Source organism: Bos indicus, chromosome 16 (genome assembly GCF_029378745.1).
Source record: "Bos indicus isolate NIAB-ARS_2022 breed Sahiwal x Tharparkar chromosome 16, NIAB-ARS_B.indTharparkar_mat_pri_1.0, whole genome shotgun sequence".
NCBI lineage: Eukaryota > Metazoa > Chordata > Mammalia > Artiodactyla > Bovidae > Bos > Bos indicus.
In genome coordinates this window covers 44,754,790-44,776,605 of record NC_091775.1, presented here as the reverse complement: position 1 = coordinate 44,776,605, position 21,816 = coordinate 44,754,790, and the positions used below count along the sequence as shown (strand labels likewise).

General features: G+C 43.6%; 1 protein-coding gene across 1 annotated transcript in view; it reads left to right on the top strand.

Annotated features, from left to right (window-relative positions):
- The window catches only part of SLC25A33 (solute carrier family 25 member 33), a 30,218-nt gene extending 12,610 nt beyond the window's left edge, over positions 1-17,608 (top strand). The window contains exons 2-7 of the mRNA XM_019976873.2: positions 1,511-1,690; positions 7,807-7,884; positions 9,864-9,964; positions 12,249-12,315; positions 15,634-15,914; positions 17,107-17,608. Of these exons, the coding sequence (XP_019832432.1) occupies positions 1,511-1,690; positions 7,807-7,884; positions 9,864-9,964; positions 12,249-12,315; positions 15,634-15,914; positions 17,107-17,309 (910 nt within the window). The 3' untranslated portion in view covers positions 17,310-17,608. The remainder of the gene's footprint in view (positions 1-1,510; positions 1,691-7,806; positions 7,885-9,863; positions 9,965-12,248; positions 12,316-15,633; positions 15,915-17,106) is intronic.
- Positions 17,609-21,816: the final 4,208 nt, after the last annotated feature.

The following is a 21,816-nucleotide window of genomic DNA, read 5'->3' as shown; positions in this document are numbered from 1 at the left end:
TCTGCTCTCAGCCTTCTTTATGGTCCAACCCTCACATCCACACATGACAACTGGAAAAACCATAGCTTTGACTAGATGGACCTTTGTTGGTAAAGTAAGATCTCTGCTTTTTAATATACTCTCTAGGTTCATCATAGCTCTCTTCCAAGGAGCAAGTGTCTTTTAATTTCATGGCTGCAGTCACCCTGCAGTGATTTTGGAGCCCAAGAAAATAAAATCTGCCACTGTTTCCACTTTTCCCCCTTCTATTTGCCATGAAGTGATGGGACCGAATGCCATGATCTTAGTTTTCTGAATGTTGAGTTTTAAGCCAGCTTTTTCACTCTTCTCTTTCACTTTCATCAAGAGACTCTTTAGTTCCTTTTCACTTTCTGCCACTAGAGCGGTATCATCTGCATATCTGAGGTTGTTGGTATTTCTCTCAACAATCTTGATTCCAACTTGGGATTCACCCAGCCTGGCATTTCACATGATGTACTTTGCATATGGGTTAAATAAGCAGGGTGACAATCACAGCCTTGACGTACTGTATATTAGGATAAATAGCTGAAAATATTTAAATTTTAAGTTCAGGTAGTATTTTTATATGAACCAGTTGTGAAGGATCATTAAGGGAACTCTGACCCACAGAGCCAGTGCATCTAGTGAAATTCTGGAGGATGAATTGATTAGTTCTGAGTGAAACACACAGACTTCATTATTAAAGGTAAGCTTTAGTTTGATTTTCAGTGGAGTCCAAATTAGTCAGATTTTAATAAAAATCTGACTTGTAGTAAACACTGATTTTCAAAACAGTAGCATACCTGAATAATTTTTATTTCACTGTGAAAAGATAAATTTTCTAGAATATTCATTGCAGCATGAGAGTGAAATTGGAAATGAGGTGAACATCTAATGGTAGGAAATAGGTTAAAATATTATACATTGATAGATAGGAACAGGATGCAACCATTGCAAATGACGGTGATGTGGGTGTATATATACTGACATGGAAAGACATCCAAAATATCTAGATAAGAAGAAAAGGATGTGAGGTTAAAAAGCCAGTAATGAAAAGCCCTGAAGGGGGTACTAACATGTTAGCAGTGGTATCTTTTTAGCTGCTGGGATTTCAACCAGTTTTTTTTATTTATTTATTTTTAATTGAAGGATAATTACTGTATGGTGTTGGTTTCTGCCATACATCAAGATGAATCAGCCATACGTATACATATGTCTCCTCCCTTTTGAACCCTTCCATCCCACGCCTTTCGGTTGTCACAGAGCCCTGGTTTGAGTTCCCTGAGTCATACAGCAAATTCCCACTGGCTCTCTGTTTTACATATGTTAGTGTATTCATGTCTCCATGCTGCTCTCTCCGTTTGTCCCACCCTGTTGATATGCTCTAATTATGAAATGAACATAAGTACCTTTTTTTCTTTTTTTAGTAGAGAAAAATCCCATTTCCCATTTCGTGTATGCACAGCTCAGTATAGCTTTTCTGATCCTGTTGTGATTTCCTTTCTTACAGGTGTGGGGGCACGGTTGGTGCTATTTTCACTTGCCCACTAGAAGTCATTAAGACAAGGTTGCAGTCTTCAAGATTAGCTCTTCGGACAGTCTATTATCCTCAGGTTCATCTGGGGACCATCAGCGGAGCTGGGGTGGTGAGACAAACGTCAGTGACGCCTGGACTCTTACAGGTTCTGAAGTAAGTTCAGTCCGGTTCTGGCCTCATGCCACCCGCACCCCCGCCCCCCAACACTGTCAGTGCAGGATGTTTATCCGGCCCATCGGATGGGATGCTCTGTTTGTAGAGGCTGTGACCAAATTTAAGAACTAGGTATCTGTACCAGTATCTTAACTCTGACTTTGCTCTCTTGGCCTCAGGGCTTCCAGCATGCATGTGATCACCATCCAGGGACAGTTAAAGTAAACCTAACAAAGCAAACTCAAAACAATCCATGTTTAAATTGTTACATCAGAGTGTTGCTCTTGCCCCAAGTCTTTTGAGTGCTAGTGAGAAGCTCTGAGGCTTGTAGAATGAATTTTAAAATTGCACAAGAGAAGTATTGTGAATATTTTAAGAGGAAGTAATATGGAAACAAAATGTTGTAATTTTTTACTTTTTATTTGAAAATAATTTTACATTTATAGAAAAACTACAATATATGTTTAGTAAGCTGGTCTTTACAATTTTTGTTTCATACCTAGCCTACCCACCTAGTTTATCTGTTTTTACTGTAGTAAAATATTTCATTTGCTTACCAAGTCGCTGAATATTCTTAAGTTGAATTTGGCTTATCAGTCTCTATGCTTAAGGCAAAATCAGAAATTCAGAAGAGCACTGGGCAATGTCTGCATTTTAGCTCGGGGACCCTGTGCTTTTAAAAGAGAACTTTAAAATGATGACTGACTGTGAACTCCACGTGTTACTCAGAGCTCTAAAGCTGACCTCTGGGAGAGCGCAGGTTCAAGAGAGACACAGCTGTGTACCAGCGTGGGTGTTTAGTGGGGAAGCGTTAGAAAAAGATGCAATAAAATGGAGATGCTCTGTCTTCATAACGACAACACTTTGAATTTGGGGCAGAGTTCAGTCACAGTTTAGATAAGGTAGAATGGATTTGAAAGTGCTTAATTTATTTTTAGGTACGTTTTGTTTGTAAAGCCGACTTCTGGGTAATTCAGGCACCAGCTGCTGAGGGCAAGGTCCCAACTAGAGAAAGAGGTCGCTGATAGCCAAGACTCGAGGCAAATCTTTTTTTTTTAATTGAATGCTGAGAAGGATTGTGGAGACACAAAATGCAGAAGGTCAGGGGCAGGCCAGGAAAGGTGGGGCACTGAGATGGGAGGCGTGCTTTGCTGTCAGTAAGGAGAGAGACCAGCTCTGAAGACACCCTCCCCGTTCGCCTTTAGTAAGTCTAGTCACTGGCAGTGTCTCCAGTGATGCCTCGCTTCTGACGAACTTGAAGGGCTTTGGACATAGTGAAACAGAGGTAATTTGCCAGCTTTGCTAACATCCAAGGTGAACTTCCTCTTACATACTTGCCAATCTCGCATGACTAGTAGATTTATTTATTTACTGTAACTGGGGACCTCTTACCCGGAAGTCGCGGGTGTCACTGGGGCCAAGCCCCTAAGGTAAATAGGAATGTTTCTCTAGTTCAAGTGTGTTACGACACATCTTCTACTAAAATGTAAACCAAAAAAAAAACCAACCTCTCCGTCTTTTAAAACACACGAACAGCGCCCACACCGCATGCAAGACAGCCACCTTCCTAACTGGCCTGGCAGAAGACCTTGTACCCTGCTCCATCCCCAAGCTGTTCTCAGCAAAGCAGAGGAGATCCTTTTGCCCTCACTCCGAGTAAAAGCTGAGGCTGCCCATGGGGCCTCCTGGACCCCTCCCATTACCTCCTTGACTTTGCCCCCTTGAATTTCTCCCTCCTGAACCGTTTTGGCTATACTGGCCTCCTTTCTGGCTCTTTAAAAGACCAGAACATTGGAACATTCCACAGTAGGGCCTCTCTGCTGGACATTATCTGCATGGCTGCCTCTCAGCTGTCCCCTTTGCAGGAAGGCCTTGCAGTGACCACGCTATTGAAAACCAGGCCCTTCCTTCACATTCTCTCCATCCTGCTCTATTTCTAATCCACAGCATTTACCTCTGTCCATCGTGCAGTATAATGTACTGACTTATATTGTTTATTTTCTCTCCCTGCGGGGGCCCCCTGCAAACAGAAATTCCCCAGAGGTAGGGGCTTCAATTTGTTCTGACGACTGAGGTGTCCCCAATCTCTGAGAATGCCGCCTGCCACATGGCAAGAATGCAGGACAGAGAGAACGTGACGCATCAGTAGGATGTTGACTATGAAGAGCGTGACACCCGCTCCTCCCCCTGCCGTGCAAATAACCAGTATTAGCTGCTGTCATAATACCTGCTTCCTGTGCTTTTTAAACATAAGATTTATAGCTGAGTTTCCTGGTAATGAAGGCAAAAAGGCGGGCTGTCACCCTGTATAACTCTCATCTGGAGAAAGCACATGTGCTCCTTGGGGTACATGTATGTTGCTTCTTGTCACAAGTTCTGAAAGCAGAATGTTACCCAGTACTTACATCAGATAGTGCACCAGTGTAAGCAGCACTGTCTTCTAGGGTAGTTTAACAGAAGATGACTGCTTTTTGCTTCCTCCCCCGCCCCTCACCCGCCTGGATTACTGGACTGTGCTTTCTGATTCCTCCACTAATCACCCCTAGACTAGAGCAGTGGTGAGGGGCTACTGAGCAGGCTCTTTTTCTAGGAGTGGTGAACTGAGAGCAGGGATCCAGGCCTTTTCTCTGCCACAAAGCCCACCAAGGTCATCTGCCCACAATTAGAAGCCATTGGGTTTATCAGGTGGTTTCCCTGGTGGCCCAGACAGTGAAGAATCCGCCTCGGGTAGAAGACCCAGGTTCGATCCCTGGGTTGGGAAGATCCCCTGGAGAAGGGAATGGCAGCCCACTCCAGTATTCTTTGCTGGAGAATTCCATGGACAGAGGAGCCTGGCCTATAGTCAGATGGTTATTCATTTAAAACTAAGCTGCTTATTTTTAGTCTTACTCTTCCAGGAAGTGCTACATTTAAAGACTTAACAGAAAACAGAATTTGTTTACAGGAATTTTATTTTTCAAAATACAAATCAGTGTTTGCTTATGTCTCAGGTTAATCTATTAGAGAAAAGGTATTCTCCATTGGAGCACTGATTACCTTTATATTTTGAATATAGTTATTTGAAGACAAGATGTTAACACAATTAGGCTCTCTCTGTTAAAGTTGCCAAAGGGTCATAATCCATTTATTGAAGTATCTGCCTTAAAAAGTCTTAGGACATAATCTTTTAAAAAAATTTTTTTCCATTCAAAACTTTTATTCTTTAAACTATTTCAGGTACTTTGTTTTTTCAAGTACCTTTTTAATGTGAAAAGTAATATGTTAGTGAGGTAGTTTTTCTTTTAAAAGCTGATGGCTTCAGCTCAGAACTTTGTCTTGGAGCTTGATCTGTGGTATGCATAGTCTGATCTAAAAGAAGGAAGAGAACAAAACACTCCAGACAAGACCCGAGTTTCCTTCTGCATTTCTTTCCTAAATGAAAGCTTATAGGACTGTGGGAAACTTAGTCTGGGCCCTAAACATGCTTTATTTTGAAGCTGAGGAGTACCATTTATAGTAGGCACTTGATTGTTCCAGAAAAGTTTTGTAAACATCCAGATAGGTTGGAAGTTTGAATTATGTAACAGATTTGACTTTTTGCCCACTGTTAATGTGCATCACTATGGAGACAGCCTTTTTGCAGCTCTTAAAAGGACCGAGTCACTCGAGGACACAAGTTCCCCACTGCATTATAGATGCGTGGCTCCCAGCTTCCTGGAGCCAGAGACGCCCTTAATTGTGTTTAAGTGATTCCTAGGGCTGGCGGTACAGTGAACAGTCGTGGGGACCACAGACAGAGCCTAAACTTGAAGAAATTCTAAATGTATTGACCATTTGAAAGCTTTCACATACTATACTATGAGATGTAGGTCACTTCAAGATGTGGTTATTTGAGAGAAGTTTTTTTTCCAGAGAGCGTGTTTTTTTTTTGTTTTTTTTTTTTTTTAAGCTAAATCCTGTTTGGAGAAAGAGTTAACAGTAAAGAATTTAAAGTTGAAAACACCAAATTCTGTTAAGGACCAAGTGCCTTGGTCCTGGCCAGTGTGAAAATGCAGTGAAACATGTAGTTCCTTTAGAGTGTTAGGATGAGCTCAGTATTTTTATAACCTATGACCTATAGCTTTTTCATTTTTAAGTTTTTTATTGTGAAATGATTTCCAACTTAAAGAAAAGTGACAGGAACAGGGCACACACCTTGCTTATACTCTACCCAGGGCTCTTGTGTTTGACATTTTGCCACATTTGTTTATCTGTTTTTGCTCTATATACATACTTTTTTTTTCCTGAACCATCTGAAAATGTACAGTTTTCAAATTTAGGAAATTTAGTATTGATATAACTAATCTGCAGTCTGTATTCCAGTTATATCATTTATCTTTTGTTAAGTGATTGATTTAGCACAAGAGCAAAAACATGAAAACTGTTACTGCCAATATTTCTTTTATCTTTTAGAACTTCTTCAGTGAGTCTCTGGGTTTCTTGGTTTAACTGCTTTAGTAAGATGTAATTCAGAGCACTTCCCTGGCAGTCCAGTGTTTCCACTCCAGCAGGCACCAGTTTGATCCCTGATCGGTAACTAGGATCCCACATGCCAAATGGTTGGCCAAATAAAAAAATAAATTCAATTAAAAATTTTTTCAAAATGCACTTAAGATGTAATTCACGGGAGAAGGAAATGGCAACCCACTCCAGTATCCTTGCCTGGAGAACCCCGTGGACGAGGAGCCTGGTGGGCTGCAGTCCACGGGGTTGCAAAGGGTCGGACACGACTGAGCAGCTTTGTACTTTTACTTAGTAACTGCGTAACATCCAGCTAGAGACTGGCAGGCAGGTATTCTTTCTGCCCCCTTCTGATGTCTATGTCAGAAGCTGTCTCTATCTCCTTTATACTTTAATAAAACCTTATTATACAAAAAAAAAAGATGTAATTCACGTACCAGATGATTGCCCACTAAATACATACAGTTCACCTGTTTTAATATGTTCATAGAGTTTTGTGCAACCTTGACAACAGTTTGATTTTAGAACGTTTTCCTTCCCACTACAAGAATCCCCTCACTGTTTGCAGTCACTCCCCATCCCCAGACCCACAGCCCTAGACAACCAACCACTATTCTGTCTATAGGCTTATCTCCTGATTATTTCATCTAAATGAAATCATACAACATACGGCCTTTTGTGTCTGCTTTTACTTAACCTAATGTTTTTTGAAGCTTCATCCTTGTGTAAGTCATCAGTACTTCTTTTTATTGTTGCTGTTGTTCAGTCGATCAGTCGTTTCCAACTCTTTGCAACCCCACGGACTGCAGCATGCCAGGCTTCCCTGCCCTTCACTACCTCCCAGAGTTTACTCAAACTCATGTCCATTGAGTCGATGATGCCACAACCATCTCATCCTCTGTCAACCCCTTCTCCTCCTGCCCTCAACCTTTCCCAGCATTGGGGTCTTTTCCAATGAGTCAGCTCTTCATATCAGGTGGCCAAAGTATTGGAGCTTCAGCATCAGTCCTTCCAATGAATATTCAGGGTTGATTTCCTTTAGGATTGACTGATTTCATCTCTTTGCTGTCCAAGGAGTCTTCTCCTTTTTATTACCAAATGCTATTCCATTGTGTGGCCAGGTTTCATTTGAAACGCACTGCTTTGACCTTCCCCAGATGCCATGAAGAAAGAAATGTGCATTGTACTTGTAGTGAGGTGTCTAGTGTGGTGAACAGAGAGTTAGTGACCCTCATGCGACCCTCAGCATGACCAGAGTTAGTCTGGGCCTTGCAGACAAGAGTGCACCTTGGGGTCACTTACAAGGCTTGGATTTGATACCAGCTAGTAAGGAAAATATTCTGTGATACCTGTCAAGTGCTCTTTTTGCCTTGCAAGAATGCCCATATGTTGTGCAAACCTTGAACATTACTCCTGTGTGGACAAGAGAGCTTTTGAAGCATGTTTTTTCACTGTAGTAATGAAGGCAGTATTCTTCAGTCTTTTGATTCCGTATTGTACTATAATCAGATAAGACCTCAGGGGGTTTGTAAACATTCTGTTCTTTATTCAAGGAGCTAATGTGAAGATTGACCCCTTATCATTTTGCATAGCCCTTGCCTAAGGATTTTAAAGATACATCTTTTCTTATTATTCAGGTCAATCTTGGAGAAGGAGGGACCAAGGTCACTTTTTAGAGGCTTGGGTCCAAATTTGGTTGGAGTTGCACCATCAAGGTAAGCAATGAACCTTTCAGCTAGCCCACAACATACAGTATGTAATGCACCAAGTCCTTCCTTAACCAGAGGGGCAGTACTGCTAGGTGACTAGTTTCTTTTTCTGTGTGAGAATCCTAAATGCATCTGATGCATAGAAATAGTGTTAACTGTTGGTATGTCTCTCAATGTGTATGTGTTAGAAAGAGGCTCTTGGTTGTTGTACTCTTAAGTTGAAAATTATTGCTCCCATCACCTAGAACTTTCTCTGTTTGCTCCTCCTAAGTGTGGTGTGTGGTCAGCAGCAGTGGCGTCACCAAAGAGCTGATTTAAATGACAGGATCTCAGACCCACATCAGAATTTGCATCTGGAAGCACTCATCTGAAGGAATTTTAAAGGCTTCTAGGTTTTACTTTATATGTATTTTTTAAAATCCCCAGTTTTGTTATAAGGTTTAATTCTCTTTAAAGCTTATTTGAACACATCGAGCTGCACTGTCTCAATACAATAGCCACTGGTCACATGGGGCTACTTGAATTAATTAAAATTAAAAATTCAGTTCCTTGGTCTCACCAGCCGCATTTCAGGTATTTAATGTTCACATGTGGTTAGTGGCTCCTGCCTGCGGGACCATAGGCGTAGAGCATTTCCAGCTCCGCAGGAAGTTCTGTTGGGCAGGACTGATGCAGAGGATACACACGTGTGGACATGAAAGGGAATGAATGTTTCTGTGTGTGGAGGGGTGGGGGCAGTGTATCTCTGAAAAGCAGGTAAGAAACTGCTTCTAGAAATTGCCTTCTGGAAAGGGGAGTTGGGTGTGACTGCTAGGACACTTACATGAATCGACATATACAGTAGATCTTTACAACAAAAATGAGAATGTCATTTTATATGAAGTGAAGACTAAAAGCTTCTTGAATTCTTACGGGTCAGTGCTCCAGTTTATACACAGATTTCCTGAGGATATCATAAATATGCAGATTCTTATTAAACCCTTTTGTTCCTTTAGAATTCCGTAGCTTGTGTGTGTGTGATCTATTGAAAATACAGCAAGTACTAGCCTGTGAGATTATATGGGGCACGCATTATTAAGAGTACACAGACATGCTGCATATATGTAATTGATGAAGAACACAGAGTCATTCTACTTGGGGACAGTGCTTAACTTGGTAATGCCCGTCAGTCTGATATAGAGTCTTGGCCACCACACCCATTTAGAATAGTTGGGACCTAGAAAAAAAAACAAAAGACAATTTTATAACACAATCATGATAAGTAGTCAGCATCCTAGGTTGAAAAATACATTCTGTAATTGATCCATTGGCCAGCTGGAAAAAAAGAAGGCCATTTTCCTTGGCATTGCTGGTGAAGAGCAGGGAAAACCACAAGCAGGCTCTGCTCCTCAGCCCCAATCTGGGAGGAGACAGACGAGGGGAAAGCAGACAGGCAGAGGAGACTGAAGAGCCGGGGCGGGGTGGGAGGGAGTGCCACCCTTCCAGTGGTCCCGTTCTGGGGTAGGAAGTGCATCAGTGGAGGGAGCCCTTTATGGAAACGTGTGCCAGCCTACATGTCCCTATGTGGTCCCGAGTCATCAGGAAAAAGGTTCAAATTACATGTGACACACTCGTTATGGTGTAAGGCAGGACACATGTGATATACATTGGAAATGTATTATACATTTTAACAGTTACAATATATGTTGGTGCTTAAAAGGATTGGCATTTATCCAGAATGAAGAATGTAAATGGACTTCATATGTATACTATCAAAACCTCGTCTTCCTCAGTTATTTAGGACACTTCGACCATCACAGACTACTTTCTGGAGGGACAAGCGGGAGCTTCCCCAGGGCGGCTGCAGCAGGTTTTGGTTTGAGCCCAGATGAGGTTAAGCTTGCGATTACCTATTAACCTCTTCTGCATATTCCTGAGTTTGTCAGAGGTTGCATGGAGCCAGTGTCCCAAGATGTCCTGACCGTGTTCTCTCTTTGCTCTGACAGGGCTGTGTACTTCGCCTGCTACTCCAAAGCCAAAGAGCAGTTCAATGGCGTCTTCGTGCCAAACAGCAACATCGTGCACATTTTCTCGGCTGGTTCTGCAGGTGTGTTAGGCCAGTGAGTGCTCATGAATGTCTCAGCTCCCTAAGCGTGCGTTGTGCCAGAAAGCCTCTTTCCAGGAGTTAAAAATTAGCTCTCTGCTTCTTTTGCACCTGAACTCATTTTTCTGAAACTTTATGTTAGAATTGATAAAATCTGAGTATATGAGAACAGCTTGTAACTTGCTTCCGTTTATTCTCCCTTAAGATTGACATGTGAAGACTGACATGTTCTCATGCGTGCTGGTGGTCAGTGTGATTATCTTTTAAAGGAATGTTGGTGTGTTTTCATATCTATCACATCATTTTCTAAACTTGGAGCTGCTTTTCTGTGACCCCCAGGTGTCTGGCATACCCTGTGTACAGTTGTCCTCCGCAGCTGGGTTCTGGATGAGGACTCGGGGCTTGAAGTGGGGTTTGTTCAGCAGGGTTGGTGATAGATAAGATGTCGTTTCTGTTCTTTTTTGAGGGAATCATTCCACCTACCATAGAAAATTCACAACAAGATTTTTCTCCCAGGAAATACTTGGCAGAAATATGTCAGTTGTAGATTGCTGCGAGAAGGCCATGCCATTTTCGATATAAAGTTTATGTCTGTTTAAATAGAAAGGTATTTTAGAGAATTAAATTGACATTTTATGAAAAATTTCCACCCTCTGCTGACCTCTAAATTGTATGTATCCATTTTCTCCCTGTTCCTCCAAATAAAAGTACTAGGAATTCATCTGAATAGTTACAGATAATTCTTGGATCCCAAATGGAAAATGACATTAGCAAAGATGCTTCACAAGAAAGGTGTTTACAGGATATGGAGCTGGCAGGGAGGTCAGAGGGATGGAGTGTAGTGCCTCACTGCCTCAGCCAATAGTGAGTTAGCCGTAAACTAAAAGCTGGGCACCGGTTTTGCAACTTTTGACAAATTAACTTAGAGAAACCCTTGGTAAATAAGATGGATCTGAAGGGAAATTTTGTTTTTTTAATAATCTTCAATTTGCTGTTTCAAGGAGCTAATGTTGCTGTAATTGGTTTTTCCCCTCCTTCCTGGTAGCATTCTTTTCTTTCTTTTTTTGTAATGCAAGTGTAGTTGATTTACAAAGTTGTTTTAGTTTCAGGTGTACAGCAGAGTGATTCAGTGTCTTATGGTCTATTACAAGATAGAGTATTGTTTCCCATGCTATACAGTAGGTCCTGTTGATCTACAGACTATCTGCGTGGGTCTTCCCACATGGCACTAGTGGTTAAGAACCTGCTTGCCAGTACAGGTAGATGTAAGAGATGCAGGTCTGATTTCTGGGTCGGGAAGATCCCCTGGAGAAGGGCATGGCGACCCACTCCAGTATCCTTGCCTGGAGAATCCCGTGGACAGAGGAGCCTGGCAGGGTCCACAGGGTCGAAAAGAATTGGACACAACTGAAGCATGTCTAGGGTCATGTTATCAATCTGTTTAGACTGTGAAAGGGATGACATATTCCAGAGGACTTGCTGTGTGTCAGGTCAGTGATATACGATACTGCTGCTTTTTTGGTTGATGGAGAAGGCAATGGGAACCCACTCCAGTACGCTTGCCTGAAAAATCCCATGGGTGGAGGAGCCTGATAGGCTGCAGTCCATGGGGTCGCAAAGAGTCGGACACGACTTAGCAGCAGCAGCAGCAGCAGAGAGATTAACAACATTAAAATGGAGAAGACTTAAAGATGGTTCTTATAGGCAGACCAATCTTAAAATGTCGATTTCCTAAAATGATCAGTCAGATATCAGAATGTCTTAAGTTTGGATTCAGGTAAATGGAGATTTAGTTTCTTCTATTTTAAGTTAAATATAAGGCATTCTTTCGGATTAGATCATAATTTCTTTAAAACAAATTATTTCTGGACCTGATGCTTTCAATTGAGTTTCAGAATAGTTTCATATTTACCACCATAGGAATCACATTAACAGGAATACCAACAGCACCAGCTAGAGTCTGGAAGGACTAGTAGTCGTCCTCAGTTGCTCAGTTGTGCCCTCCTCTTTGTGACCCTTTCGACTCTGCAGGCTCCTCTGTCCATGGACAGGGCTCTAGAAAATTGAGATTTACTTTAGTTCAGTATTACCAATAGATGTTACATTTTAGGGGACTATATTTTCCATCTGTTGCGTGGAAATGGAACTGCTTCTTACCGTTTTTATTATTAAGCCTTGAAAGCCTGATTTCAAGGTTTATCATATGGAAGACATGGCTTTAATAAGCATTGGATCTGTTCGGTGATAACATTTTCTATTTGTTTTTGTTTTGTTTTGTTTCTTCCAGCTTTTGTCACGAATTCCTTAATGAACCCTATATGGATGGTTAAAACCCGGATGCAGCTAGAACGGAAGTAAGTTTTTACTTGTTCCTTCCTTAATGTAAGACTTGAATTCTCAGGGGTTTTTTTTCTTCTGCCAGTTCCAGTTGTAGAGTGAGACCTATAGCATCCTTAACCATCCCCATCTATGTTTTATCTGCATATAAGCTTATGTAGAAACTTCTCTTGTGTTGAGGTTTATACTGCCAAGCCTCAGCGGGGAGACAGAGGCCAGCAGAAATAACACACAAGGGGATGTCAGGAGTTCGCTCAGGTGTGGCCCCTGATCCCCGGGGTAGTCCTGGGTCTCTGCTCCTGGAGACCCCGCCCCCAGGTGGAGTGCTGTGAACTGTGCTCTAATGGCCTCTCTTGTGGGAAGGTGCCAGAACAGCAGCGCCCAAAGCCTCAGAAGGGGCATTTTAGTCTCCCAAGGCCCTCAGACATCCTGGATTTCTCCCTCAAAACTGTAGCCAGGGATCCTTCACATCTCTTATGCTCTGGGTTCCTTTGGCAGTCTCTAGTGAAGCCTACAGGCACTTTTTAGAATGATTTTTTTCTCTTTTTTGCACTGGGTTTTCATTGCTGCAAGTGGGCTTTCTCTAGTTGCAGTGAGCAGGGGTGCTTGGACTTCTCATTACAGTGGCTCCTCTTGTTGCGGAGCTCGGGCTCTAGGCACACAGACTCAACAGTTGTGGCTCGAAGGCTGAGTTGCCCCTTAGTTGCACATGGAATCTTCGTGGACCAGGGATGGAACCCATGTCCGCTGCATTGGCAGGCAAACTCTTAAGTCCTGTACCACCAGGAAAGCCCTAGAATGACATTTTTAAAAGCAATGAAAACCAATTATTGAAATACAATTATCAGTGTTTTTAAAAGTTACAATATATTAATATACTTCTTTAGTATATTAAATAACAAGATCAAGGAACATCCCAGTAACTACTGTAATTTCAAGTCAGTGATGATGATGATAAACAGTGTTTTCTGATAGGATTCTAAGTACCCTTTTGTTACTAGGTTGCCTAGAAATGTGTGTGGGGCGCTGGAAACTTCCAGCTAGTCCAGTCTAACCTTCAGCTACCTATAGAGAAAGGAGGGGAGAGAGCAAGCAAGAGCTCCACCTAGAAATGGAGGTGGGCTCTGCCTTTGCTTATTTTTCTCTCGAATGACCCGGGTAGCCTCTGAAGTGGGTCTTTGACATTCCCTGTCCGTTCTACCTGAAGGAACCTTCTAAAATGTACCAGGTCTAATCATTTAGAAGAGATATCTTGCTCAGAAGCCTTCAATGAATGTCAGTTACTGTCAGGGTCAAATCCCAACTCCTCAGCTTAACCTTCAAGGTCCTTGGCAGTTTTCAAAAAAATGTCACGTGGTCTCTTGCTTCGGTCTCCTTGAATCTGCCTTCCTCACTAGGAATAGAACCCTCAAGAAGCTCTTGTCCTACGACATCCTGACCAGTCCTCTCCTAGAGCGTCTGGGCAGTTACTTCCAAGCGTGCACACGGTGTCCTCACATCACTTCTGTTTAGCAGAGGATAAATGCATTGGTCAGCTGAGAGCCTTCTTTATGTGCATTTGTTAAAATCTGCCTGGTAATGACCTGTGCTCAGGACATTTTAAAGCTATATTTGGTGGGCTCTATTGACAGAGCCCTCAACAACGAGGATTTGTTGCATGTTTTCCTGTGCACCAGTGGCAGCAGAAACAGCAGAGAATAAGACACAAGCCCTGCCTTCCCAAAGCTCACAGCTTCACAGAAAATAGAGAGAATTATAGGTTGGTGGGAGAAGGGGCCAGCAGTGCTCCAGGACCCTGGGGGGTGGGAGGGAGTCCCTGATGCAGTCTGCATGGGACGTGCAGGGAGGCAGCCAGGGAGGGACTCTTGTGGCAGGGATATCTCCCTGTGTCCAGAAGCCCAGTGGGCACTGGCAGTGAAGGTACCGCAGGCAGAGACTCGGGTGTGCAGCAAATTTGGAGACAGGGAAGCTTTGTTCATTCTGAGCAGCAGAAAGTAGGGGTGTGTCATGCATGTGAATGTGCTGGGGAAGGAGAGAGGTACAGGGAAATAAGGCTGGAGAAGCCGCATCCTTGAAAGCCCTGGGGAGGAACGGGAGCTTGGACTCGGCTGTATTTGGAGGCAGTGTAGAGCTATTAGAGCAGGGATTTCAGGGCCCTGTCCCCAGGGGATGTTTGGCAGCGTCTGAATATTTGTTTCTCACAGCTTAGGTGGTATCTAGTGGATAGAGACCAGGGAGACTGCTAGATACTCTATAACACTTATGACTACCCCCAGCAGAGAACTGTCCAGCCCCAGAAATCCCAGTAGTGCCAAGACTGAGAGACCCCTTGTGAGAGGATGGTAAACAGGGGAGTGGGTGCTTGCGTTTGCATTACAAAGGTCATTCCAGGTAGGGGGCGGGAGTGGGGGGACCCAGTGCACTGATCTGCTCCCCCACAGGAGGGTCTCCTACGTGCGCCCAGCGTGAACGCTATCCAGTCCAGGGATTCTGTGTGTATCCAGGCAGTTTATGAAAACTTCCTGTCGTGGGGCAGGAGCATCCAAGCTGAAGGCCTTTTAGTTATTGTATAGTTTCTTCCGTGTTTATAAGTTTACAAATGTGGGAATAATGGAGGGACTTCCCTGGTGGTCTAGCGGCTAAGACTCCAAGATCCGGATGCAGGGGGTCTGGTTTCAATCTGTGGTCCAGAACGGAGATCCACATGCCGCAACCAAAGATCCTGCATGCAGCAACTAAGACCCGGCACAGCCAGATAAGAACCCAAAAAAGAAAGAATAGAGTCAAAATAACAGCATTTGGAGACCACAGTGGTAACAAAGAGCACTTAAACTTACCACCCTGTGAGATTCTTGGCGGATTTTCCTTCAGTGTTTCCTTAAAGTGTGTTTGTATTATAATTGTACTTTACATGGAATTTCACCTTGCTCTCCACTTTAAGCACTTCCCCATGTCTTACTGCCTTCACGACTCTTTCAATCTAGTCTGTGTACCATCCGTCTGCATGTGTAGACACATGGATGGTTTTGATTCTATTACAGTCATATTTTCCTCTTTGGTGAACACCTTCCATCTAGCTCTTCTCAAAGGTAGATCGAAGACTCTGAGCACTTGTCTGCGAGTTGGGACAGATGCGCGTGCCATCCTGTGGGCCTGTGGCCCCATGTAGCTGATGGGCCTGGCCTCACTGTGGACAGGACTCAGCCAAACCCAGACCAAGGAGGACTATGGCGCCTCCCCGTGTACTTTCTCTTTATCATCCTTGTGACTCGGGGGCAGCAGGCAGGCTCCTCAGCATGTGGCGTGACGGCCTGTCATTGGTCTCCTTTGTGCAGAGTGCGAGGCTCCAAGCAGATGAACACGCTCCAGTGTGCCCGCTATGTTTACCAGACGGAAGGCATCCGCGGCTTCTACAGGGGATTAACTGCCTCGTATGCTGGGATTTCGGAAACCATCATCTGTTTTGCTATTTATGAAAGCTTAAAGAAGTATCTGAAAGAAGCTCCGTTAGCCTCTTCTACAAATGGGACTGAGAAAAATTCCACAAATTTTTTTGGACTTATGGCAGCTGCTGCTCTTTCTAAGGGATGCGCCTCCTGTGTCGCTTACCCCCACGGTAGGTCCTGCCTGGCCTTCAGGCGCGGTATAGTGGCCATTGGTGTATGTCAGTACTTCCCAGGCCTCTGGGGTTCAAATGGAGATGCAGGTACCAGCGGGTGATGCAAGGTAGCTGAGTCCCAGCACAGCCGGCTTCAGCTCGTGCGTGCAGGTCATGCGGGCGGTGGGGGCTCTGCTTTCCTTGGCTCCACCTGATTGTGGCCAACACTCAGCAGAATGTGAGCCGTGTGTTGTGGAACATCTGATGTTTTCAAAGAAACAAAAGAAATCTGGATTTTGTTTAAAATTCGTCAAAAAAAATGATATGGGAGCCAAGCTTTTTAAAAAAAAAAAATTCTCTCAGCTTCCACCTTGAATGGAATGCTGAAGAAAGCTACTTTGGGTAAGTTTATTTTGTAAGGAATTCATAATAGACCTCATGTTCTACTGAACTACTTTTTAAAAAAACAGCTCAGTTTATTGTGCCATGAAAAACAGGTTTTGTTTTCCAGCGCCTGCTGCACGGTCAGCTGTGGCATTGCACACGGCCAACTTGAAACAGGCCACTCAGGCCCCGTCATGTGCTGGGGCACCGAGCAGCCCCACGGGCTCTTGGGGAGGGGGTCTGCCACTCGTCCCACGTCACATGCCCTGAAGTCTGCTTGACGGGCAGTGCCAGGTGTCTTGCCACAGGGGCCAGGGTGAGGCCGGGCCAGGTGGGCAAGACTCTGAGAAAGGAGGAGGTGGTTTTTTAAGCTGGATGGAGTGGAGAAGGATCCTAGTAAGAGGAGAAAGTTGGGGAGTACATGGGAAGAAAGCCTTGTTGGAGATACCACTCACTATACTTAATATAAATTAGGCCTCCAGGGAAGTGACAGCGTTTACTTAAGAGTAGAAAATGATAAACTGTCTTAAAATTGTCTCATTCAAATGAAACTTTTATTTTTCTAATCCTTTAGAAGTCATTTGGCACTCTTACCCCTTAGAAGTATACATAAGTCTTGGGACAATTGACCAATTCCTAGAGTTAGAAAATGTTCTGAAAAAAACTCTTCATGGTCTGTGTGGCTGCCCCATCTAAACGGAGCTGAGAGGGCAAAGAGCCACCGTTGCACATTAACGTGTGTAAAGCTGGGTGCTTTGCTGTCTCTCCATGCACCCTTTGGAAGTTCAGTTCGCTCATAGCCTGAAATGCGTGTCTCTTCCTGCAGAAGTCATCAGGACGCGGCTCCGGGAGGAGGGCAGCAAGTACAAGTCCTTTGTCCAGACTGCTCGGCTGGTCTTCCGGGAAGAAGGCTACCTGGCCTTTTATAGAGGACTCTTTGCCCAGCTCATCCGGCAGATACCAAACACTGCCATTGTGTTGTCTACCTACGAGTTAATTGTGTACCTGTTAGAAGACCATGCTCAGTAACAGGCCAGAAAACTGTGCTCTAGAAGAATAAAACTGAGAAACCCTAGAGAATTTTTTTTTTTTTCCATTGACATGTAGAATGTTTGAGACCGAAACAGGAAAGCCATAGAATATGTGGCTCGCATCACCTGTTGGACATTTCCTTTTGGATTCATGCTTTCTGGAAGGTTTAAATTCATTAACGTTAACAGTTAATTATAACTACTTTTGGTTGGTGTTTGTGTTTGTTTTTTTAACTTAAGAGAATACAGGATTAAGCAGCCAGTAAATTAAATCATGGTATTTAATTTAAGTATAAATTTGGTTTGTGTCCTCTTTTATATCCACCTTATGGTAAACTGTAGCTAACGACTTCAGTTAAGCATAAGCTTAGAAACACAGAGAAAAACTAAAAGTACAGTTGTTTTCTAATATGTTAGATCCTGCTCTGATGGAAAGATAAGAAGTGTCCCAGCTTGGTGGCACCAAGCAGACCAGGACAGACCACCCAGCTGGTCTCCTTTCTTCATTTCTAGATCATCTGAGCTCTCCAGCTGCCAAGTTAAAAAAAAATAAATACAACTTCCTGACACTAGATATTTTAACGTATAAACCTTTTCCAGTGGTAAAGAATCCACCTGCCAGTGCAGGAGACAACAGAAGACTCAGGTCTGATCCCTGTGTTGGGAAGATCCCCTGGAGGAGGAAATGGCAACCCACTCCAGTATTCTTGACTGGGAGAATCCCATGGACAGAGGAGCACAGAGGGCTTCAGTCCATAGGGTCACACAGAGTCGGACACGACTGAGCAACTGAGCGTACACAAACCTTTCCCAGAAGTTATCCTCTATCCCCAGTTTGAACCGAAGGCAAGGGTTTATATTGTTTTGGCCACACCCCACAACATGTGGGATCTTAGTGCCCTGACCAGAGAACAAACCCATTCCCCTTGCAGTGGAAGCTCGGAGTCTTAACCAATGGACCACCAGGGAAGTGCCAGAGGCAAGAGTTTTAAAGAACAGTTTACCAACTTCCTTGCCCCTGGGTGTGTTTCCCCAGGTTCAGCCTAGTCAAGCCCAGGTACCTTGTGAGAGCGTTGGGCACCTCCCGAGTTGGCTGTGAGTGTGGAACGTGGCTAGTGAGCAGCAGACCTGCCCTCTGGGGTCTTCAGCCCTGTTGTGGGGGCTCCACCACTGGAGAAGAGGGGCAGGGTACAGGATTGACTGCCTGCTCCTCCAAGAGAGCCCCCTTCTATCCTGGTAGGAGGCACTGGTAATGCTGAAATACCCTAGTACAAGGTTAAAAGGCCTGGAAATGAGAAATTACCAGAGTTTTAAACCACCCCCATTTATAAAGGAACTTTAATAAACAACAAAAAGATAGTAAGAAGGCAGGTAAGATCTATGTAGAGTCTTCCCATTAGCCCTTTCACTGCAGTCTGTATGTATTATACATTAAGGTTATTTTTCAACCTGAATGTTTAGAAAGATAATTGATTCTAATCATGGATACCTTGTAGCTTCAGTTTCAGTGGCAGATGTTGTGGTAGGGATGAGAGGAGAATATTTTCAAATTGAAATACAGTTAACTTTTGTTCACTTTTGGTCATAAAGGAGGTTGGTTGGTGTTTCTGAGCCCTCTGGTATAATTTGCTCCAACTGTCAACACTAAATGGAAATCAAAATAAATGACTTTAGTCAAGTTCTATAGTGCTTGACAGCAAAGAGATTTCTATTCCACAAGCTCATTTTAACTGAGCAACATCTTCCTATTTTAATATTCATAGGAAAGTCTGAGGGGGCTTCCCTGGTGGTTCAGCAGTAAAGAATCCACCTGCAATGCAGAAGACACAGGTTCGATCCCTGGGTCGGGAAGACCCCCTGGAGGAGGAAATGGCAGCCCACTCCCAATATTCTTGCCTGGAGAATCCCTCAGACAGAGGAGCCTGGCAGGCTACTAGTCCGCAGGGTTGCAGAAGAGTTGGACATGACTGAAGCAGCTTGAATGAAACCCTGGTAGTTGCCTGGTGGTCCAGTGGTTAAGAATCCACCTGCCAATGCAGGAGATACGGGATCCGGGAGGATTCCACATGCCTTAGGGCAACGAAGCCAGGTGCCACACCTACTGAGCTTGTGCTCTGTGTTCTGCAGCAAGGGAGGCCCGAACACCTCAACCAGAGAGCACCATCCACTCACCGCAATCAGACAAAGCCCATGCAGCAACATAGCTAGCACAGCCAAATTAATTGTTTTTTAGAAAAAAGTCAGGTTGCTTAATATCCACTAGGTGGGTATGAGAATTTTTGGAGGTAATTCTTATACATTCTTGAAGTGGTAAATTTGATGTTGAACTGACATCCTTTAGTTCTCTGCTTGTTTCTGCACCAGGGCATTGAAATGAAAGAAATGTTGAGTACCAGGAGTACAAGCAGGGAGAGAACAAGCAGGAAAAAACCAATGCTTTCTCTGTAAAGGGGTTATTGTATTTTAAAGTGGGAAATATCACTGAGCTGCTAATGGAGAAATCCCATGATTGATTGCTCTCTTCTCCATAAGCTTAATCATGGAGATTTCACCATTTTTCAGTAGTCCTGTGGCTTACCCATCGTTTACCTGTTTTTGTGCCAAGCAGTATGTGAGGTGCTACTTAATTTCTCATTAACAACCTTGTGAGGCATGTAGTTCCGTGGACATTTTACAGACGTGAGAGGCACTGAAGCTTGCCTCACTTGCCGAGGTAAGTAGGAAACTGACCACTCGTGGCTTGTGCTGCTTGTTCAGTAGATGCATGTCGGGAGGAAGGGGCCACAGAGCCTGTTCCATTCCATTCGCTTAAAGATGATGATGTTCAAGATGAGCTTGTACTAGGCATGCCCAGTGCAGAACAATGGGGTGCATTTTCTGTCCACATACATCACAGAGCCCTTCGAGGGGAATGTCATGCCAGCAGTCTTCCTTGGAAAGAGAATGGTGCTTAAATGCAGCATCTCACATTTTGAAGGGAAGTTTCACTGATATTCATTTATGATGAAAGCAAAAATGTGGGAAAGACTTCCAAGACAGTGGAGCATCCACCAGACTCATCACTGCCCTGCCTCTTTGCAATTCCTGGTGAAGGCTCAGATCTAGAATGTGGGACAGATTGACCAGCAACAGGAGTCAAAGGTAACTGCTGCCAAATCACCCAATACAGTCCAGGACAGTAAAGACTCTAATGTTAACCTCAAAACATAAATAATTGTGGCAACACTGAGATATTGCATAATTAAATACAAATATTCCTTTTTTTTTTTTTTTTTAGTTATAGAAGTAATTTAGCGCAAACCAATACTAAAACACTTGCATGAAGTAAATCTTTACCATGCCCTGCCCAGGTAACTGCTGTTCAGTATTAACAATCATGTTTCTATAAACATAGAACCAGACATGCAGCAATGGCCTGGTTCCAAATTGGGAAAGGAGTATGTAAAGGCTGTACACTGTCACCCTGCTTATTTAACGTATATACAGAGTACTTCATGCGAAATGCTGGGCAGGATGAAGCACAAGTTGCAATCAAGATTGCCGGGAGACATATCAATAATCTCAGATATGCAGATGACACCACCCTTATGGCAGAAAGTGAAGAGGAACTAAAGAACCTCTTGATGAAGGCGAAAGAGGAGAGGGGAAAAGCTGGCTTAAAACACAAAACATTCAAACAACTAAGATCATGACATCACTTTATGGCAAATAGATGGGGAAAGAATGGAAACCGTGAGAGACTTAATTTTCTTGGGCTCCAAAATCACTGCAGATGGAGACTGTAGCCATGAAATTAAAAGACACTTGCTCCTTGACAAACCCAGACAGCATGTTAAAAAGCAGAGACGTTACTTTGCCAACAAAGGTCTATGTAGTCAAAGCTATGGTTTTTCCAGTAGTCAGGTATGGATGTAAGGGTTGGGCCATCAAGAAGGGTGAGCCCTGAGGAACTGATGCTTTTGAACTGTGGTGTTGGTGAAGACTCTTGAGAGTCCCTTGGACTGCAAGGAGATCAAACCAGTCCATCCTAAAGGAAATCAGTCCTGAATATTCATTGGAAGGACTTATGCTGAAGCTGAAGCTCCAATACTTTGGCCACCTGATGCAAAGAACTGATTCATTTGAGAAGACCCTGATGCTGGGAAAGATTGAAGGCAGAAGGAGAAGGGGACGACAGGATATAGATGATTGGATGGCACCACCAACTCGATGGACATGATTTTGAGCAAACTCCAGGAGATGGTGATGGACAGGGAAGCCTGGTGTGCTGCAGTCCACGGGGTCGCAGAGTAGGACATGACTGAGTAGCTGAACAACACATGATAGTTTATTCAAACATATATTAAAGTTAATGTGCATGTTGCTTTTTTTAAAAGTGTTTCATCCCTCTAAGACAATACCTATAGCTCTGACATTCTAATAGTAGGATTACGTTCCGAAGCATTGGCTGTCCCATGATCCAATTACCCTCAGGAGCGGAGGTCATGTTTCTACAAACTAATTTT